Source organism: Macrosteles quadrilineatus, unplaced genomic scaffold (assembly GCF_028750875.1).
Source record: "Macrosteles quadrilineatus isolate MER2022 unplaced genomic scaffold, UCM_ALF_1.0 Scaffold_2__2_contigs__length_208266976, whole genome shotgun sequence".
NCBI classification, from domain to species: Eukaryota; Metazoa; Arthropoda; class Insecta; order Hemiptera; family Cicadellidae; genus Macrosteles; species Macrosteles quadrilineatus.
In genome coordinates, this window is record NW_026542595.1 from 138,139,440 (window position 1) to 138,156,934 (window position 17,495).

Here is a 17,495-nt window from a genome sequence, read left to right on the forward strand (position 1 = left end):
GTATCTTTTACAATAGTTATTAAAGTATCATTGATCATGTGCTATGAATTGTTAAAAACTTAATTTGCTATGAAGAAGCATCGTGGTGTTTTGTGATGACCTTTTCCCGTTGTAAAATAATTTAAAGGTAAGAAAATTGAAATCCACAGCAAGACTGAGAATCGTGCTATTTTCATTTTAGAGGATACACCACTGCAACCTTTATAATGCAAACCCAACCAGATATCAGGAGACTTCTGTTTGACAGAAGGATGATAGACATGGACAATTACATTGCAAATTTGTATACCACACGTAAGTCAATGACTTAAGAAGCAACGATCAAGCGTATATACCATTAATTAATTACTAAAAAATAATCAAACATAGTGATTTATACCATAGTTTTTTTTTTGTCCTATGACGAGCCTGGGATTGTTTTCACATTACTTCAGGCTAGACCTAGGGGTTGCGGCACTATCACTTAGATAAAATCCATTGGTGACTTGGCGGGGATCGAACCCGGAACCTCACAGACTGAAGTCCCTCGATCTAACCACTACGCTAGATCACTCTTCTGATTTATACTATAGTAGGCAACGTAACACATAACAATAACGAAGAAAAAACTTGTTTATCTAAACTCTGTCTTCAGGACATCTAAGGAATTTTAACAGTTTCGAGTATAAGTTTAACAGTTCTGATGATCGGAATTTTACCTCTGCGTGTGTGCCTTCACTTATTAGCCGAAAATGCATATAACTGTAGCATTAAATACAGAATTGTATTCACACTAGCTTTTAAACAAATTGAGAAACAACCACTTTCGTTAGTCCTGTAAACATTTTTAGTTGATAATATATGATGGTAATGTATTTTATAGGTACCATACCCCACTCAGAAAACCTTTTAACTATACAAATATCAAAAGAAAGAAACTTTGTCCCGCCTTAAGATTCCATATTGAATAAGGATATTAAAGCTATGTACGTTTGTGCAAGATATTTCATTGTTACTTTATAATCATAGTACCATGTAAATATTATGTCAGGTTTCTAAAAGTAGTTGTAGTACTAAAATTACTTAACTTTTCCTCCATTAGATGATTCTAGGCTTAATGCTGAGTGGGATATTGTTGTTTTCTTAATAGTAAAGTTCTTTTAACTTATTATAGTTTAGTTGTAAGCCTCATCCATCGACTATACCCAAACATCAAGGGTATAAATACACACACCTTAAATCATTAATATTTATTTTTAGCAAGAAGTGAAATGTTCCCAATACTAAGCAAGATAATCAAACGTGAAGAATGGGGAGCGATGCCTCCACGGAAACGCAAGGCACACAAGACTCCGGTGCAACACATGGTGATAACATGGACGTATACTGACCCCTGCGAGACGAAGGAAGAATGTATCAAAGCTGTCCAGGAAATACAAAAAGATCACTTAGAAAGGGGCGCGAACGACATACAGTACAAGTAGGTCTCTAATATTAAATATTTTATCACACAGTTTAAGAAGCATTATAAATAGAATGCATAGGGGTGTAGTTCTTTGTGTCAAGACGATGCCAAGCGAGAAGTTATTACTAATTTTAGAAGATAATCTTAGGAATTAACTAGAACTAACGTTCTGTCCTAAATATATGTGACACGTCAGCGCATAAACATATCTAATCATGGAAACGAACAAAGGATAGTATTAAATTATTAATAAAATAAGGGGATAGCTCATGTAATAAATATGTCTCTTTGCCTTTCTAGTTCCATTTGTTATTGCATGCATGGTAAACATTTTACCTAGACAGTCGGAAAACATGAATTAGAGCTGTAAACTTAAAGCTTATTTAATTGACAGTCTTAATATTTACAGGAAATTAGCTTTCATATAAATCATATAACTAACTAAAGCTAAACTATAGATTAATTACAGATATGCCATTGTAAAACCCCATTTTATTTAAAGCCATTTGTATTCTACACCAATTAAAATATTAAATTAAGCCAACGACATAATGTTCTGCTACATAACACCACTCCTCTATGTTATCATACAGTTTTTCACCCTGCCAAATCAATAATAAAAGTGTAGGCTATTAAAAATATTTAATATTTTATCAATCAAATATTTTAAATTTGGTGTGAATTCTATGTAAAATGGATAATAGCGAGTGTTCTTTCAGACCGAATAGCTCAGAATATAATACATACATATAGCGTTAGACATTCTATAATATAGTATATTAAAGCGCAATAGGAAACTTAATTTAATTATATTACTATTGTATTATACACTAACTTAGCATTTTCTTTTATATTAATAAACTAATTTGGCTTTGAGCTTGGCTACCACTATTATATTACATAGGATTTCTAATTTACTACCGAAAATCATGCCATCACTATTAATATACATGTTTGTTTTTACGTTGGGCATTTTACCGACAATCTCTATGTGGGTATTTGTTCTTTTAATATAAATACATTTCCTACTATATGCAGTTTTAATTTTCTTTCTTACCTTTGTAATGTCTTAGTTTTCTAGTCGGTGGCGACGGAAATATTTATGAAGGCCGAGGATGGAAGTATGCAACTCACTATCCTAGAGAAACAAACCCAGACCAATGGAAAGAAGTTTTTAAAAATAACAGTATTCAAGTCGCCTTCATTAATAGGCCAAGTAAGTATATGTTTAAGCGATAATGTTTTTGAATTATAATTGGGACATTATAATGTATTTCAATTTTTAAACATGTGCTGAAGCATAAATTTTTATTTAGTAAAAATATCATTGATATTATATTTTTGGAGGTTTATTGAAAGAGACTTGGATTGATTCAATACAAATTCATAAGCTAGAAACCAACTTACTATATAATAGAATTTTTTTTTGCTATGAAAATATTTATTTATTGTCCTGACGGGTAAAGTTGGCAGAAGTGTTGACAATAAATATAACTAATTGTGAATTTAATTTAAGGTGATAGGCAAGTCATCAAATTAAAAGAGTAAAGGCTCTAAAATAGACCCTTAAGGAACATCCACAGTGACGAATCAGATTTGAGTCCTAAACTGTATACAGTGTTTTCTATTAGATAGAAATTGAACTAACAGCTCAATAGTCCTGCCCGGTTTTACATAATTCTGCAGCTTTTGGGTCAGGATCATGGTTAACAAGGTTGAACTCTTTTGACAGGTGACAGAAAAGACCAGATGCATTACACAATTATTAGTTAATATCGGAATTAGGGTTTTATATATAAATATTTAAATTTACATTTCTATTTATTAAGTTCCAATACCCAGTGTTTATCAATATTTTTAAGCACACCATAAAAGATTTTTTTAATACGTTATAGAAAACGTTAATTCACTTTGCAATAATTTATTTCCAAGAGTCCCCAAAGAAACTAAATAATATATTTGTTAAATTGTTGTGTAATAATCTATATTTCCCCCCTGTCCTTAACACCAAAACTAATAACTTTTTTCTGTTTTCAGGCAATAAACCAACCTACAGTATGCTGAAGGGGATAGCAACAATTTTTGCTATCGGCGAAGAAGAAAAGTATTTGGTTAAAAATGTAAAATATTCCAGAATAGCATATAATGAAGTTATGTCGTTTACGTTTTAAACAACACTCTTAGTAATATAACCTGTGTGCTGTTATAGGTATTGTTATTATAAATAATATAAACGTTATTTTATCTTGATTTATTTCATTATTACAATGTATAGCGTTATAAAGTTGTATCCGTTATGTTGAGTTTGAATAGTTTTCTCCTTAAATACACCTTGTTTTTTATTTCTAATAATGAGTTCTAGAATTGAAGATTCAATAAGTAATAAACAGCCAAGAACTACATTAATTTCGGACATCAAGAGGCCTGGTAGGGGACATAGCCGTGCATAGGTATTTCTGAAGGGTTGTCTTTTACCTCAAACTTTAGAAGTATGACTTACTTATGATCTATGTATTTTCCAAAGCTAAATATTTTTCTTAATAACATAAACATAAATGTATCTAAAAAAAAACATAAATTACCAATATGTTAAAAATATAAAGCTGCATACAAATTAAGATAAATTTCAATTTAACTTTTGGAGTTTACAATCTCTTTGTAAACATTACTGACCTATCAAATTAATATGGTGAACAACCATATTTGGTTGGAAGCAATAATGAATATTTTCTATGCTGGGTACTACAATGTTGATGCTATATTTGATGGATATATATATATATATATATTGTTTTATATCCGATTTTGTATAGGCCTATAGTGGTATAAAAATAATGTACGCTATTTATACAATGATTCAGAAAAAATACGTAAGCTTTTTTGGAAACTGTTTAAACATTGCATAATAAAGAAAGTTTTTGGTTAGTGTTTTAGGATTTTAAATATATAATATTGTTCTAATAATATCTAAATTGTCAAATATTAAAAATAAACTATTATGCATAATATTATTATACTGTCAATATAACTGTGTGTATGTCTTCAAATTTTTGCTAAAAGCTGTTTGTCATTATAATAATTATAATATGCAAGTTTTTTACAAGAACGTAAAACATAATTGCTGAGTTTTTTAATATTTTAACCACCATTTCATCTCTGCTTGAATATTTTTATATATCAGCCAACTTATATTGTTCAAAAATATCTTTTCAGGATGTATATGAATACATACTTGAGATGGTATTTTTACGTTGTATCTTAAATGTTAATGCATAAACTCTTTCTTTCAAGATGGTAGGCAATTGTATAATACAGCAAAATATATGCACACTTATGTCAGGGTATACAACAACAAACAAAGCATTTTATAAATAGACAGACAAAAATATTTTACTAATATTTCACTATCTAATCTTGGTATGAGCCAGTTAGTGAAGTCTGAAGTTTACATTCAGGCTGTGCATCTATTTTGACCTTGCGTATTTTAATTAACTGCAATAATGGAAGAATTAACGTTAGGTGAGTAAATGAATAACATAAAAATAGTGTACACATTTGTATACAGTACCTATACCAATCTATCATCATAATTGTTTTTCCATGTGTTCTTATACACATACTATAGGAAATAGGCTTTCTAGGCAGTAGGTACACTATTGAGATTTTACCACTGTTAAAAGTTACAGTTGAAAGTTGAGTTAGGTTTCAACTAGGTATTCATTTTAAACGAGCTGATTTAGTAAAGTTTTCAATTGGGTAAATAATTGTCTGGTTAGTTTAATTGCACCAAATTCTCTACACCTCCTTCATTGATATTATTTCCCGAATATATCAAACTCATTGGTGAAGACGTCTGTACCCTAAACTATTATTGGGTATGATGGGGATTGGCCTAACACAGAGACTATATGGCTAATTACTGAGCGACTAAGCCCACACCACACTCCAGACAGAAACAGTTGTTTATGAGTTTACGGTATTTTCCAAATTCCCTTTTTTTACTTTGGGATTTCAACTATTACAAAATTGATGCTTTATAAACTTTGACTAAACTACTAGCCTTAAAAAGTAAAGAGAAATATACTAATTATTTGTTGGTACTTTATTAAAATATAGTATATCGTTGTAATTAGTATAGCATATTAAAATGAATTGATTCATATGGTTATTCCATTTGTGTATACACACATAATAATAAACTATTAAAAACAAGAGGGTCTGAGTTTACAATAAATTAAAGAAATGTTTAGCATTTATTAAAATTTAAAAATATGAAATTTATTCATTTCAAATATATTTTGCTTTTTGTTTGTCTCCAGGACATAATATGATTTGACATATAAATATTTGTGCCATTGTACTGTCGCAAACACATGTTTTGGGGTTTTAGAATGTTAAGATGTGCTTTTTGGATATTGTTGGTTTTGTTTGTGCCGTGTCTTCATGTTGGAAATATAAAACTGTTGTATTACATTAATTTCCTCCTAATTATTGTAAGTGTTTTTTTCAAGTATTCAAAAAAATATTTTTCTTAGTTATACCTAACCGTTCTTAATCACTATAAACTTCAAAAACTCAAGATTTGGAAAAAGAAAATATTTAAAAATAAAATCAATTCCTAAACACATATCATTTGGTCCTACTCGAATGTCCTGATGCTAAATTATATTCTGGTTATTTCCCCTTTAACTTGTTTAAGGAATATTTCATAAAATAATAGAGTAGAGTATGCTTATGTTTTTACCCAAAATATATTGTATTACATACACTTTCTAGAGGACGAAGAACTTCTTCAGGAGTTGCTTCCCAAGATAATATCCCGCCAAGAGTGGGGTGCGGTGGAATCAAAAAGGAAACGGAAACTAAGGACACCAGTGAAAAGATTGATATTTACAAGAGCTACAACAACCAGCTGTTATTCCAAGTTCCATTGTATGCACAATATTAGAAAGCAACAACGAGAGGCGTTCGAAGAAAGTAGACCAGATATTCCTCACAGGTTAGTGGTGAACTATTGAGGGAATATTATGTAGAATTTATATTTTTATAATAACGTTGTTACCATTGCAAATAAACGGACTTTACTGGTGCAGTCTACAAAAAATGTAAACATTGCATTCGAAAACCACATACAATGTATAAGATAAGAAACCGCTTGTCATTCTTATTTTTTTATACAAAGATGGTACTTAATATCAAGTGTTTCCAAAAAGTATTTTTAATGATTTCTAAATTTGATTGTTCAATACTGCGTTTTGCTGTGGCCAATATGTAACCATAATCGTGGGATATGCCTCCATTGAGAGTCATGAGGAGAAATTATACAATCTAATAACCCATCTCCCCATCTCTGCAATACAGCACCAAACGTACAAAAATAAGGAGAAGTAAGTAGTAAGAAAACTTAGTTATTAAATGAAATAAGATTGTAACCCCAATTACGCATTAACGGCTACGAACCTCGGAAGGTCAGTGAGTGAAATCTTGCAACAGTTTTTGACTAGGTTGAAGTAAAAAACAAAGTATTTAAATTGAAACTATTTTATACATTTTTATTGTATATACCACTAATAGTTTGTATGTGTTTGTAGTTTTATAATAGATAGGTATGGAAAGATCTACGAAATTATGGGCTGGAATTATGAGGCCAACTGTACTTTTTCTTATTGGTTCCCATCTGAAAGAGATTTAAAGGCACTTTACGAGTCATCAATTGAAGTTGCACTAATTGGGGACAAAGGTAGGTAAATTAGTGTGTTAGTACGATAGCCTACTCCGGGAGGAATTGTCATCCTATTGTAGAACACATAATTATTTGCTTAGTTTTATTTTCTAAATGTTTATTGTTTCCACAAAAATTATAAATCAACAGAATCCTAGTCTATTCTTTTCTAAGTGGGTAGTTCTTTGGAAAACAATCAACAAACAAAAAACAAATTGTGTAGAGAAAGGCTATGCATGTAAAAAAAATTGTTGTGTTTTTGTGTGAATGGATAATGACTGTTTTATTTACAAATATTATGCATATAGGTAACTTTATTCCTCACATAAATGGAACAATTTAACTTTTGCTTCTTCACCACATTGGAGGAATATGAGCCGAACGTATTACGTGATTTCAACTCTGCGAAACGTGATTTTTATAACTTACACATAGTATACCAACCACGGACGACAGATGAGATTGTTTTATTTTACGAATCACAAAAATCATAGTACACCTGAAAGTACAAACTACATGTCTTAGGGAAGAATATTAATTGTTCAATCATTTAAATCTTCAATATCCAGGAATATTCAATATGTAGTATAACGAACTCTGAGTTTAAGTACATCATCAGGTCCAAAAACGCCAACGGTCATTTTCTCAATGCCGTGGTCATCATGTTAGTTTTATAAAACGCTTAAGCAAATAGCCACTCTAGATAATATTTTTAACAAACCATAAAAATCTTAAACTCAGTGACATCGTTTATGTCCATCTTGTTTCAATGGTATTAAATGTTTTCATTAACCTTTTACTTTTACTTTCAGAGCAAAAACCAAGCATACTACAAATCAAGGCTGCCTTAGGACTGCTCATGGTCGGTATACAGAACGATTATTTGATGGAAAATTTAGACATCGTAGAAAGTGACAGTATTCGTGGGCCCGTCATTCCTTCAGAGGAAATCATAGCCCAATTATCGGTAAGGAAGTTAAATTTGTTTTATCTTTTGTCAACGTTAGGGATATGTCATTCAAATAGGGAAATATTGGAAATGGGCATTAAATAAGTAGTGGAATCTGGAATAAGCCAATGGAGTTCTATTTAAGTCAGTACCTTGTATTTACTAATAAAATGTATGAGAGTATACTAGCTCATTGAAAATGATAAGTTACTCCATGAACAGACTTATTTGTGCCAAAAGGAACTGCGAAAAATAAGACTTAACAGTTTTGAACTTTGAAAATATAAATTAACGGAAGATTGGAGCTTACCGTTAGATAAAATATATAAACACTCACCCTGCTAAGCTAAAAAAAAATAATAACTGAAATAATATTTTGTAATACAGTATATTGCAGCTTAAGAACCCTGTTTAATCTAAATGTCAAAAAAATAAAGTAGATTGTAATGTCTTGGAAACATTAATAACTAACAGTCAATTGGAGAATTTATTGTAAAAATAATATTGATATCACTAAAAATGTATTGAAAACTTATAGCCGTGAACACTTTTAACGGAATCATTTACTTTGAAAATCAGATACTAAACATATGTTTGACCTCAACATGTATAGTTATAATTTACAAACTGGGAAAGGGCGTGTGTAAAATTACGAAAGTATAATCATATTCTTTTGTAAACAAAATGCTATGTATTTTTATTACTATCCCTGTGTATGTTCTAATAGCGTAAACATGTAAAATGCTTATACATATTTTCACGAAAATAGTATTGTCTATACTTTTTTGATGTCCATCAAAAAACCAAACGATAGTAACCTTTTCATTTATCCAAAACATTCTAGCGTCCAACCATTACGCTATACAAAAAGTTACACACATAACATATAACATTTTTTACATAGTTGAACACTATTTATAACTTTAAATTTAAATTTTAAATTATATATATAAGTACTATGACCGTTAGTACTTTTGTTATTTCGGAAGAGTTTTAAACATTTACCTGGAATAATTCATATGTTAAGCGTATTGTAAACATTTTTGTTTTTTACAGAACGGGAACAACGGAAACTTTACAGGGTTTAATGAAGAAACTATAACCGAAGCAGAAGTTTTAAGACTTGTGAACAAAGCGCACAGGAAAGAAAACAAGCCTCAAATAACTGTTGAAGAAATGAGAGAGGAAATGAAGGATAGTGAACGATTGTTCAAGGAATTCGACGAGCAACTTAAATTGGAAAACCAAAAATATATTGAGAAAAATTACCCATGGGCTTTCGACCCCAATAAAAAGTACAAACATGGCTGATATATTTTGTTATAATGTAGAAATGTTGTATAATTTATTATAAATCGATAAATCATACGCTAATTCTTTTACTCACATTAAAAATATGAATATTCTAATAGTTTTCTAAAGATTAAATTTAATCTAAGTCATAAAAATAATCTTTGAGAGCCTATCACTAGATAATGATAAAACAAATGAAAGAAATTATCATAAAATTATACATATATTAATACGTAGCATGGATTTTATACTGTTGACTCGTAAACATATTATTTAACTAAACAGAAACTTAAATATGGTTTAGTAAGTTATTTGTTATCCAATTTAAATATATTGTTTTTTGTGGATTTTGTTTACTAAATCTAATACTATTGAAATATCCATGTACATTTTATTGGATAGTCATTTCTAATTAAAACACAAAAATATATCTTAGCTTCAATATGGATTCAAAATGGGGTGAGTATTTTTCAAGCCATTTACTGTTTTATTTAGTTGTTTGTATATTTCACTTTATAATGTAATTATTACATAAAAATAGAGCTGTAACGAATAAATTCAAAGGCAATATTAAATTTGTCACCAATCCTATGTATGTTTTACTGAATTATTATTAATATTACTTAAATGTAAAGTTAAAATTAAACTTATACTTTGAATGTATTTTTTTTACAATTAACTTCATTTAATTATTCAAAATGATATGTTATCACGTTTTATTAGCTTTGATTATTGTTAGCTTTTTGTCTTTTAAATTAGTTTTAAAAAAGTAAATGGTATTATTGATATTATTTAAACAATAATAATTGTATATACGGGGTAAATTGAGTTTTATATTGTTTTACTTATAATTTGTTTACTTTCATGAATAAGACGATATTGGTCATTTACTAGTTAGAATTATAATTAAAAGCTATTATTTCTGTATACTAAATATTTCAATCTAAAAATTTAGAGAGCCTCATTAACTATATTGGCAATTACTATTTGAAAAATTACCTTAACTGAAAACTGAAAGCTTTTATTTTTCTTTTTCTACGACATAAATGAAAACACGACTCCTTATAACGTGTTGAAGATTTGGAGACAGAAATGTTAATAACGGGAGGTTTGACTGAAATCCTCCAGAAAATGGCTTGAAAATATACATATTTGCGATAAATTATCATGAAATATAACTATTAAAAATTATAATTTAAATAATCATAACAAAGTTTTATTATTTTAAGCCATGCGGCTTGTATTCTAAAGTTTATCAACAATTCTTATGTTAAAATTCCATCATGGAAAATAAGTTGATAAAGTAAATCTTGTAACTGTTCTGAAATTTGAAATTTATGAGGCTGGTATAGTTATGGAATTTGTCGATTTATATTCTTAGATATTCATTAAGCTAATGCAGTCTATACAGTTAACAAGCTATGTAAATCATCGCCACACAATAATATGCTTATTATATAAATAAATAAGGTGTCTTAATACTATACCTATAAGTTTATATTAATTTTGTAATGATGTTTTAGAAAGATAATGAGTTGCTAGTTTGAGGTTTGTTAGTAATTTGAAGTAATTCTTTAATTTCTTAAAACTGAAAAAGATAAATTATTTTTTTATATTTATTTTTTAACACTGTTGCACAGCAGCACTAAGAAAGTTTAGTAACTAACCTTGAAGCAGTCTAAACAAATTTTTATTGAAATAACATTTTAAATTGAAATAATTCCATTCATTTCAAGTTCACGAAACTTAAAGAAAATGCAGAACTCAATTCCACGTATCATTATTTCAGGAGATTCATTCGTTTCTTGGTTTTTAGCAGGAACATGACTCAAAGCCATTGTAAAAACATAATAGTAGAGAAGAAAATAACTTTTGGTACATGTTCAAAATACGTGAAATTATAAAGGGTAGTAAAATACTATCGCAAAAGATAATTTCGTTTAGTAAATACGGCTCAATTAATTAGAGAATAAAAACAATGCACATACAATTATTTATTTATTTAAGATGATGAGCAGACTCTAAAAAAGATTCTTCCAAAAGAAGTAGTTAAAATAGAAGATTGGCAAGTGAAGAAGATAAAGAAGAAACGAAGAAACAGGTTACCTGTTGGAAAGGTGATTTTTTCCAACACCAACACTAGACCTTGCTATACCAAAGATCACTGTTTACATGACCTAAAGAAGTTCCACGAAACTCAAATAGAAAAGGGCTCCGAAGACATCCGTTATAAGTTAGTAATAGATAAATATATTTTTTAATGCCATACAACTAAAACTCTTTTAGTTTATAACTTTTTTTTATTAAGTCTGAGGACGTACGATTGTAATTTTGAGATTTTGATAGTGTCAATTGTAAAAATAGCCTCTTCTATAAATATAAATTTGTCTCTGTAATTTGATCAGTTTTAAAATGTATTTACAAAAAATATTTTAAGGGTTTTACCAAAACGTGACCATTTAATTATCATGTTCAGTTAGTTTACACAATGAAATAAACCTAAATTTTTAAGGTAGAAAATCAAAAGCAGATGGTTATATTATTGTATATAGTTCATCCTAGTAGTTTGAAAACTGGAACTAGTAGATTAAAAACTTCTGGTTCTCTACGTGAACGGCGAGTAGACCAAAGTTCTCATGCAGATGTAGTATTCTAAAACTTAATAACATAAGCCATATAAATATTCATTTAATAATTATTAATAACTTAAAGTAAGTAGTTTTCTGATAGGTAAAGATGGACATATATACGAAGGAATGGGTTGGAGAAATCAACCAGAAAATGCCAAGACTTATTTTTCAAAAAAGGAAAAGAAGAAGAGCACTTCTAACAACGGGCAAATCAACATTGCTTTTATAAATGACAAAGGTAGGCCTAAAAATATGTTACGAAATAAATTATTTTGTATTGCAACATTTAACAAACTTGCGATAAATAGCATTAACAAAACTCCTCTATGAGCTACGAAATACGAGTAGAAATTTTTATAAAATGAATTAATTTTAAAATTTGTATTATACAATGTTGTTGTTGTATGTACAATGCTATATATGTTGCTTGTATTATACATATTCTCCAGTTGCTATGTAGTGCAGTAGAAATAATCGAAAATATAGCTTAAGGTGGAACTAATTGCAACACAAATGATTCTTGCTGTGAATGGTAGGTAGTATGCTTCTAATCAACATACTAAAAATATACATCCGTACTGTGGCGCAAAATACGTTTTTTGGCCGCCATCTTGAAAAAAGTGTCAACATTTTAATATTCGTAAAAAAAACTTTTTGGGTATCAAATTATAGGAAATTTAATGCTGAAAAATGTTATAATAGTGGTTATTAGCACTATTTAGAAATACGATCGTAGTACAAAACACCCCCGCCGCAGCAAACCTGCAGACTAAACGAATTTTCATTTGTCTTAATTGATTTTCAATTAAATCTAGTAATTCAGTTTTAAAAATCTTTGTACAACTAAATCTAGAGTTCTACTGGACCGATTTTATAACCTAATGGGTCATTGGAAAGGAATTCGTGTAGATTTTCAAATAATTATTAAAGTTGGATTTTTTAAGATTTGCTAGGTGAAACCCGTCTACGTCGACAATTAGCTTAGGTACTGTTGAGTTTGCAAGTAAGATCTTTTAACTATAAATCCATTTTTAAACTATTTGGGTCGTTTATAATTTAGCAGTGTGCTTTAGGTACGTCCAATCTCAATAATCAATAATTCCAATGGAATCTGGTATTTCACTGAAGATTTTTAGATAAAAAGATATAGGATAATGTAACTGCTGGAATACATTTTTAATTGAAGTAAAAATTGAAAAAAATCCAATTTAATTGTTTTTGTAGGGTTATACATTTGATAGATTAATTATGACAAATATGTGCTTGCATAGCTTTGAGACCAAAATTATGAAAATCAGTCTGGTAGAAGAGCCAAACAAACTCGAAAAAAACAAATTTAACTCCCGTAAGTAATGTACAGGGAGGCAGTTTGTGCATAGCTCAAAATATACGTCAAAATGAGTGCTGATGCTTAATAGCAAATCTATGGTGTGTATATAGCTTTAGTTTGAAGCCGAATTTACACTATGTAGCAAAACCTGCTATATAACTTTTGCTATATAACATTGCTTTATAACTTTTGCTGTATGAAAAATTTACAAACAATATTAGTGATTCTGGTGCTCGTGCTATAATAGCACGATATGTACACGGTTGTGCACATATATGTAGCACAACCTCATTCGCATTCCGTATCGAAATGTGCGCTGAAGAGACATTGTTCGTGGCAGCTATCGTGGTGATATTGGAAGTCAGAGAGAGAGACAGACAGGAGCGAAGATTTTAGCAAGTTTTAGGTTTGACCGCTTCTTGCTTCGAGAAATAAGTACAGTGTAGCAGATTTATTACGGGACCTTAATGATTATGAATACCCTGACAATCCATAATTAAAACGCTAAATAAGGCGACGGTAACTTCAAAAACGTTTTACGTATGATCACAACGCCGGTTGTCCACGGAACAGTTCAATTAAGTTTATAATATCAATAGCCCCGATAATATCATCCCGATCTTAGGCACTGCCACTTTCCGTTTCCAGTCCATCCATTGTAAACAAAGATCCCTGAGCAAAACCGTTCAGCGCTACATATAGCAGATGCTAGACGAAAAATATATGTATATCATTACTACATATGGCAATGTTAGATGTAGCACGCATTTCTTTTTATATTTACCGACTCCCGATGGATAGCACAATTTTAGCTATATATAGCAGGATCTGCTACATATAGCAGTGTTATATAGCACTTTTGTAAAGTTACTTTTTCTACTTCTAGCAAATGTTATACAACATTGCTAGATGTTACACAAATCTGCAATGTAGCAGGTTTAGCTACATAGTGTAAACCCGGCTTAAGGCCAAAATTATGAAAATCGGTCTTGTAGAAGAGCTAACCCGACTTGGAAAAGAAAAACCAATTATTTTTATAGATGGCAATAATTGATTCACCAGTATGCATAATCTAACCATACGAAAAATGAGTTGATAATTTAACAGCTTATTGTTATATTGTTATTTAATTAAATTTTCTTTGATTAAATATTGTTGTTATCAATTTGCATTTGTGTTTAAAGTGTGTTTCTTATGTTAAGTGTGTGATTCTAATGTTATGAGCTTAATATGTACCAAATATTAGTGAGTAAAGTGGTGTATGGATTTCATAACCATTATTTTACTAGAGACCGTTGCATTAATTTAACCACAATGGGCTCTGTTGCTAGTCTATTAAATAAATAACATTTGGTTTAACGAAACGAGTACCAAGGTTTGCTGCTACAAGGAAACCAATTAAGTGTGTTTTTAGTAAAATATTAATCGTTTAGTATAAAATAAATAAATCTTCAATTTTTTCTCAAAATACAGGGTGTCCCGGAACTCTCTACCAATATTTTAGGGCATTGCTCCTGGGTAAGAAACATACCTAAATATCATATTTAAATTGTCCGGAAGTCCTTAGTTACTCACACAGCCGCCATTTTGTTTTTTCCAGTTATTAATTTTTTTCTAAAGAATGGTTAAACATACGAAATGGAAACTTTGCACAAACATTAATGACAACTAGAAAAAGCTACAAAAAAATTATGAAGATTTTTCAAATTCATAAAACAAAATGGCGACCATTTAAAATGTTGTTTCTTAAATAGCTCAAAAACCGTTGATTTTATAAAAATTTTAAATGGCCACCATTTTGTTTTATGAATTTGAAAAATCGTCATTATTTTATTGTAGCTTTGTCTAGTTGTCATTAATGTTTGTGCAAAGTTTCCATTTCGTATGTTTAACCATTCTTAAAAAAAAAATTAATAACTAAAAAAAAACAAAATGGCGGCTGTGTGAGTAACTAAGGACTTCCGGACAATTTAAATATGATATTTAGGTATGTTTCTTACCCAGGAGCAAAGCCCTAAAATATTGGTAGAGAGTTCCGGGACACCCTGTATATCCATAAACAAGGAAACTACAACTTTTTACCATATTCTCCATAAGAATAACATGGGGATTTTAAATTTCCAATTTTTTTTAATTTTCCTCGTTACCAATAATTGTACAAAACACCTTTGATATACTTAAATATTTGTTTTTAAGCTCTTTAAAAAGGTCTAGAGAGAAATTGGGAAATTTTACGTTTCAAGGGTCAAAAATGAAAAAAAACAAATTTTAAAAGTATAAAATAACTTATAAATAAAAAACTTTTCAAATGCCACGTTTTTAAACGCACCTTTTTTCGCCTATAGTGAATCACCGTTAACAGTATATTTTAAATTCAACCATTATATTCTTTTCCAGCATGAAATGTTCTATAATTTGATACCAAACCAGATTTTTTAACAATAATTTAAAATTTTACACTTTTTTTAAATGGCGACCAAAAAACCGTATTTTGCGTAACAGTACAAATGTATATTTTTAGTATGTTTTTTAAAAGTGTATTACCTACCATTTCTAACTGGAATAATTTCTGTTGCAATTAGTTCCACCTCAAACCCTATTTCTACTGCACTAATGCTACAACAACAGTTTAGTGTTTTGGTTCTCTAAATATTAACCCGTATTATTAAATGGTACTGAAAAATGTGTAATACATGCAGCAATATAGATCCTAAGTAAGTCTTTGGACATACATACACAAGAGGGGGAAACAAATCAAGAACTTTATTTACCTTAATAAAAAGCATAAACTATAATAATTTAATTAATACTGTTTAATTAAATTGATAAATAATAAAAATTAATTTAAGACCAACAGTTCAAACCAAGCATTAGGTAAACTTGTGGAAATTTAATAAAAAATTGTTTAATTGATATAAAATAACCTTTTCAGACCTAAAGCCATCTTTTATACAAATTAAGAGAGCAATGGGGCTTATTATACAGGGTATTCAAGATAAGTACGTATCCAATACTTTCAAAATTATAAGAGACGATGACTGTCGATATCTGTTCCAAATAACAGACTTTCACAACACCTTGCTTGGATTAATGGTAAGAACAGCTTTGACAATGTTGCTTATAGAAAAATATATAGTTATTTAGTTAATGCTTTCTGTTTGAAACATAATATTCAATTATAGGAGAACATGTTAACAATGGAAAAACATTAGTCCAATTAGTGGATAAGACGAAGTAAACCCAAATTATGATATAAAAATATGTAAGATATGCCAAGGTTTACAGCCTAAATTGATTAGCCTTCTGAATGTTTAAACAATATAATTAATTGTTTCTGTTCTTTTAGATTATTCTCGTGCTTTTTGTTGTTTAATTTTGTTTACTTTGAGTGAGTTGGATATAATTCATTTATGGATATTTTACATAAGGGACAAGAAGCTAACATTGAATCTGACCCGGAAAGCAGTGATGATGAAACGGAAAAGGATCTGATTGCTCCAAGGTATTTTGAACCGTTCGAGTTTGACGGTGTTGAAGAAGATTACAAGCCAGAAGACGAATATGAAACAATATATCACAAGGTCCGGGACATGGATCCAGACTTTTTTTAGGCATCAAAATAAATTAGTTTTGTAGGCATAAGCAATGTGTATTAATTAAAATGTTGTGGGTTTTCTTAAATAAATTTATTCACATACACTATTAGATTACCAACTATTTTCTCCCACCAAGATTTTTTTATTTATGATAAAAAAAATATATAAATTCAATTACCAGAATATGATTTAGCAAATAATAAATGTAAAGTTGGTTGTTATTGCGATTTTTTACTGTGCAATTGTAGATGTTATATTATTAAATAACTGGTGTCTTGGTAACTATCCCTTGGCATACTAAATTCCATGTACATATAACAAAGCCAAAATTAAAAAAAAGTTCTTGTATATTCTCATATAAAATTTCCCTTTTAATAAGCAATTAGTTATCTGATAAACTGCTAAAACTCAATATTTAAATTTTCTTTAGTTTTTAAGAATGTGTTACTAAATATAAATTTGGTTTGAAACATGTATTATGGAAACATAAATTTGCTCTTCTAATTCGTGTTTTGTACAATCGTGTGAAAA

At 29.4% G+C, this 17,495-nt stretch overlaps 3 protein-coding genes across 5 annotated transcripts; all 3 read left to right on the top strand.

Moving 5' to 3' along the window:
- The first annotated feature begins 38 nt into the window (after positions 1–38).
- On the top strand, positions 39–3,694 carry LOC128985800 (peptidoglycan-recognition protein SB2-like). Of its 2 annotated transcripts, none has more exons than XM_054405681.1 (4): positions 39–127; positions 1,240–1,459; positions 2,518–2,660; positions 3,482–3,694. In XM_054405681.1, the coding sequence occupies exons 2-4, from the start codon at positions 1,251–1,253 to the stop codon at positions 3,613–3,615; spliced, it is 486 nt and encodes a 161-aa protein (XP_054261656.1). In that variant the 5' UTR covers positions 39–127; positions 1,240–1,250; the 3' UTR covers positions 3,616–3,694. The 2 variants fall into 2 exon arrangements, with proteins under 2 accessions (XP_054261656.1, XP_054261655.1); XM_054405680.1 differs by lacking the exon at positions 39–127 and adding an exon at positions 142–294.
- A 1,199-nt stretch (positions 3,695–4,893) lies between these two features.
- Positions 4,894–9,480, top strand: LOC128985792 (peptidoglycan recognition protein 1-like). Its single transcript, XM_054405670.1, has 5 exons — positions 4,894–4,963; positions 6,221–6,443; positions 7,036–7,184; positions 7,979–8,133; positions 9,172–9,480. The coding sequence occupies exons 1-5, from the start codon at positions 4,945–4,947 to the stop codon at positions 9,424–9,426; spliced, it is 801 nt and encodes a 266-aa protein (XP_054261645.1). The 5' UTR covers positions 4,894–4,944; the 3' UTR covers positions 9,427–9,480.
- A 292-nt stretch (positions 9,481–9,772) lies between these two features.
- Positions 9,773–17,031, top strand: LOC128985793 (peptidoglycan-recognition protein LF-like). Of its 2 annotated transcripts, none has more exons than XM_054405671.1 (5): positions 9,773–9,867; positions 11,416–11,641; positions 12,128–12,276; positions 16,301–16,461; positions 16,797–17,031. In XM_054405671.1, the coding sequence occupies exons 1-5, from the start codon at positions 9,852–9,854 to the stop codon at positions 16,977–16,979; spliced, it is 735 nt and encodes a 244-aa protein (XP_054261646.1). In that variant the 5' UTR covers positions 9,773–9,851; the 3' UTR covers positions 16,980–17,031. The 2 variants fall into 2 exon arrangements, with proteins under 2 accessions (XP_054261646.1, XP_054261647.1); XM_054405672.1 differs by having other exon boundaries at positions 12,139–12,276.
- The last annotated feature ends 464 nt before the right edge of the window (positions 17,032–17,495 follow it).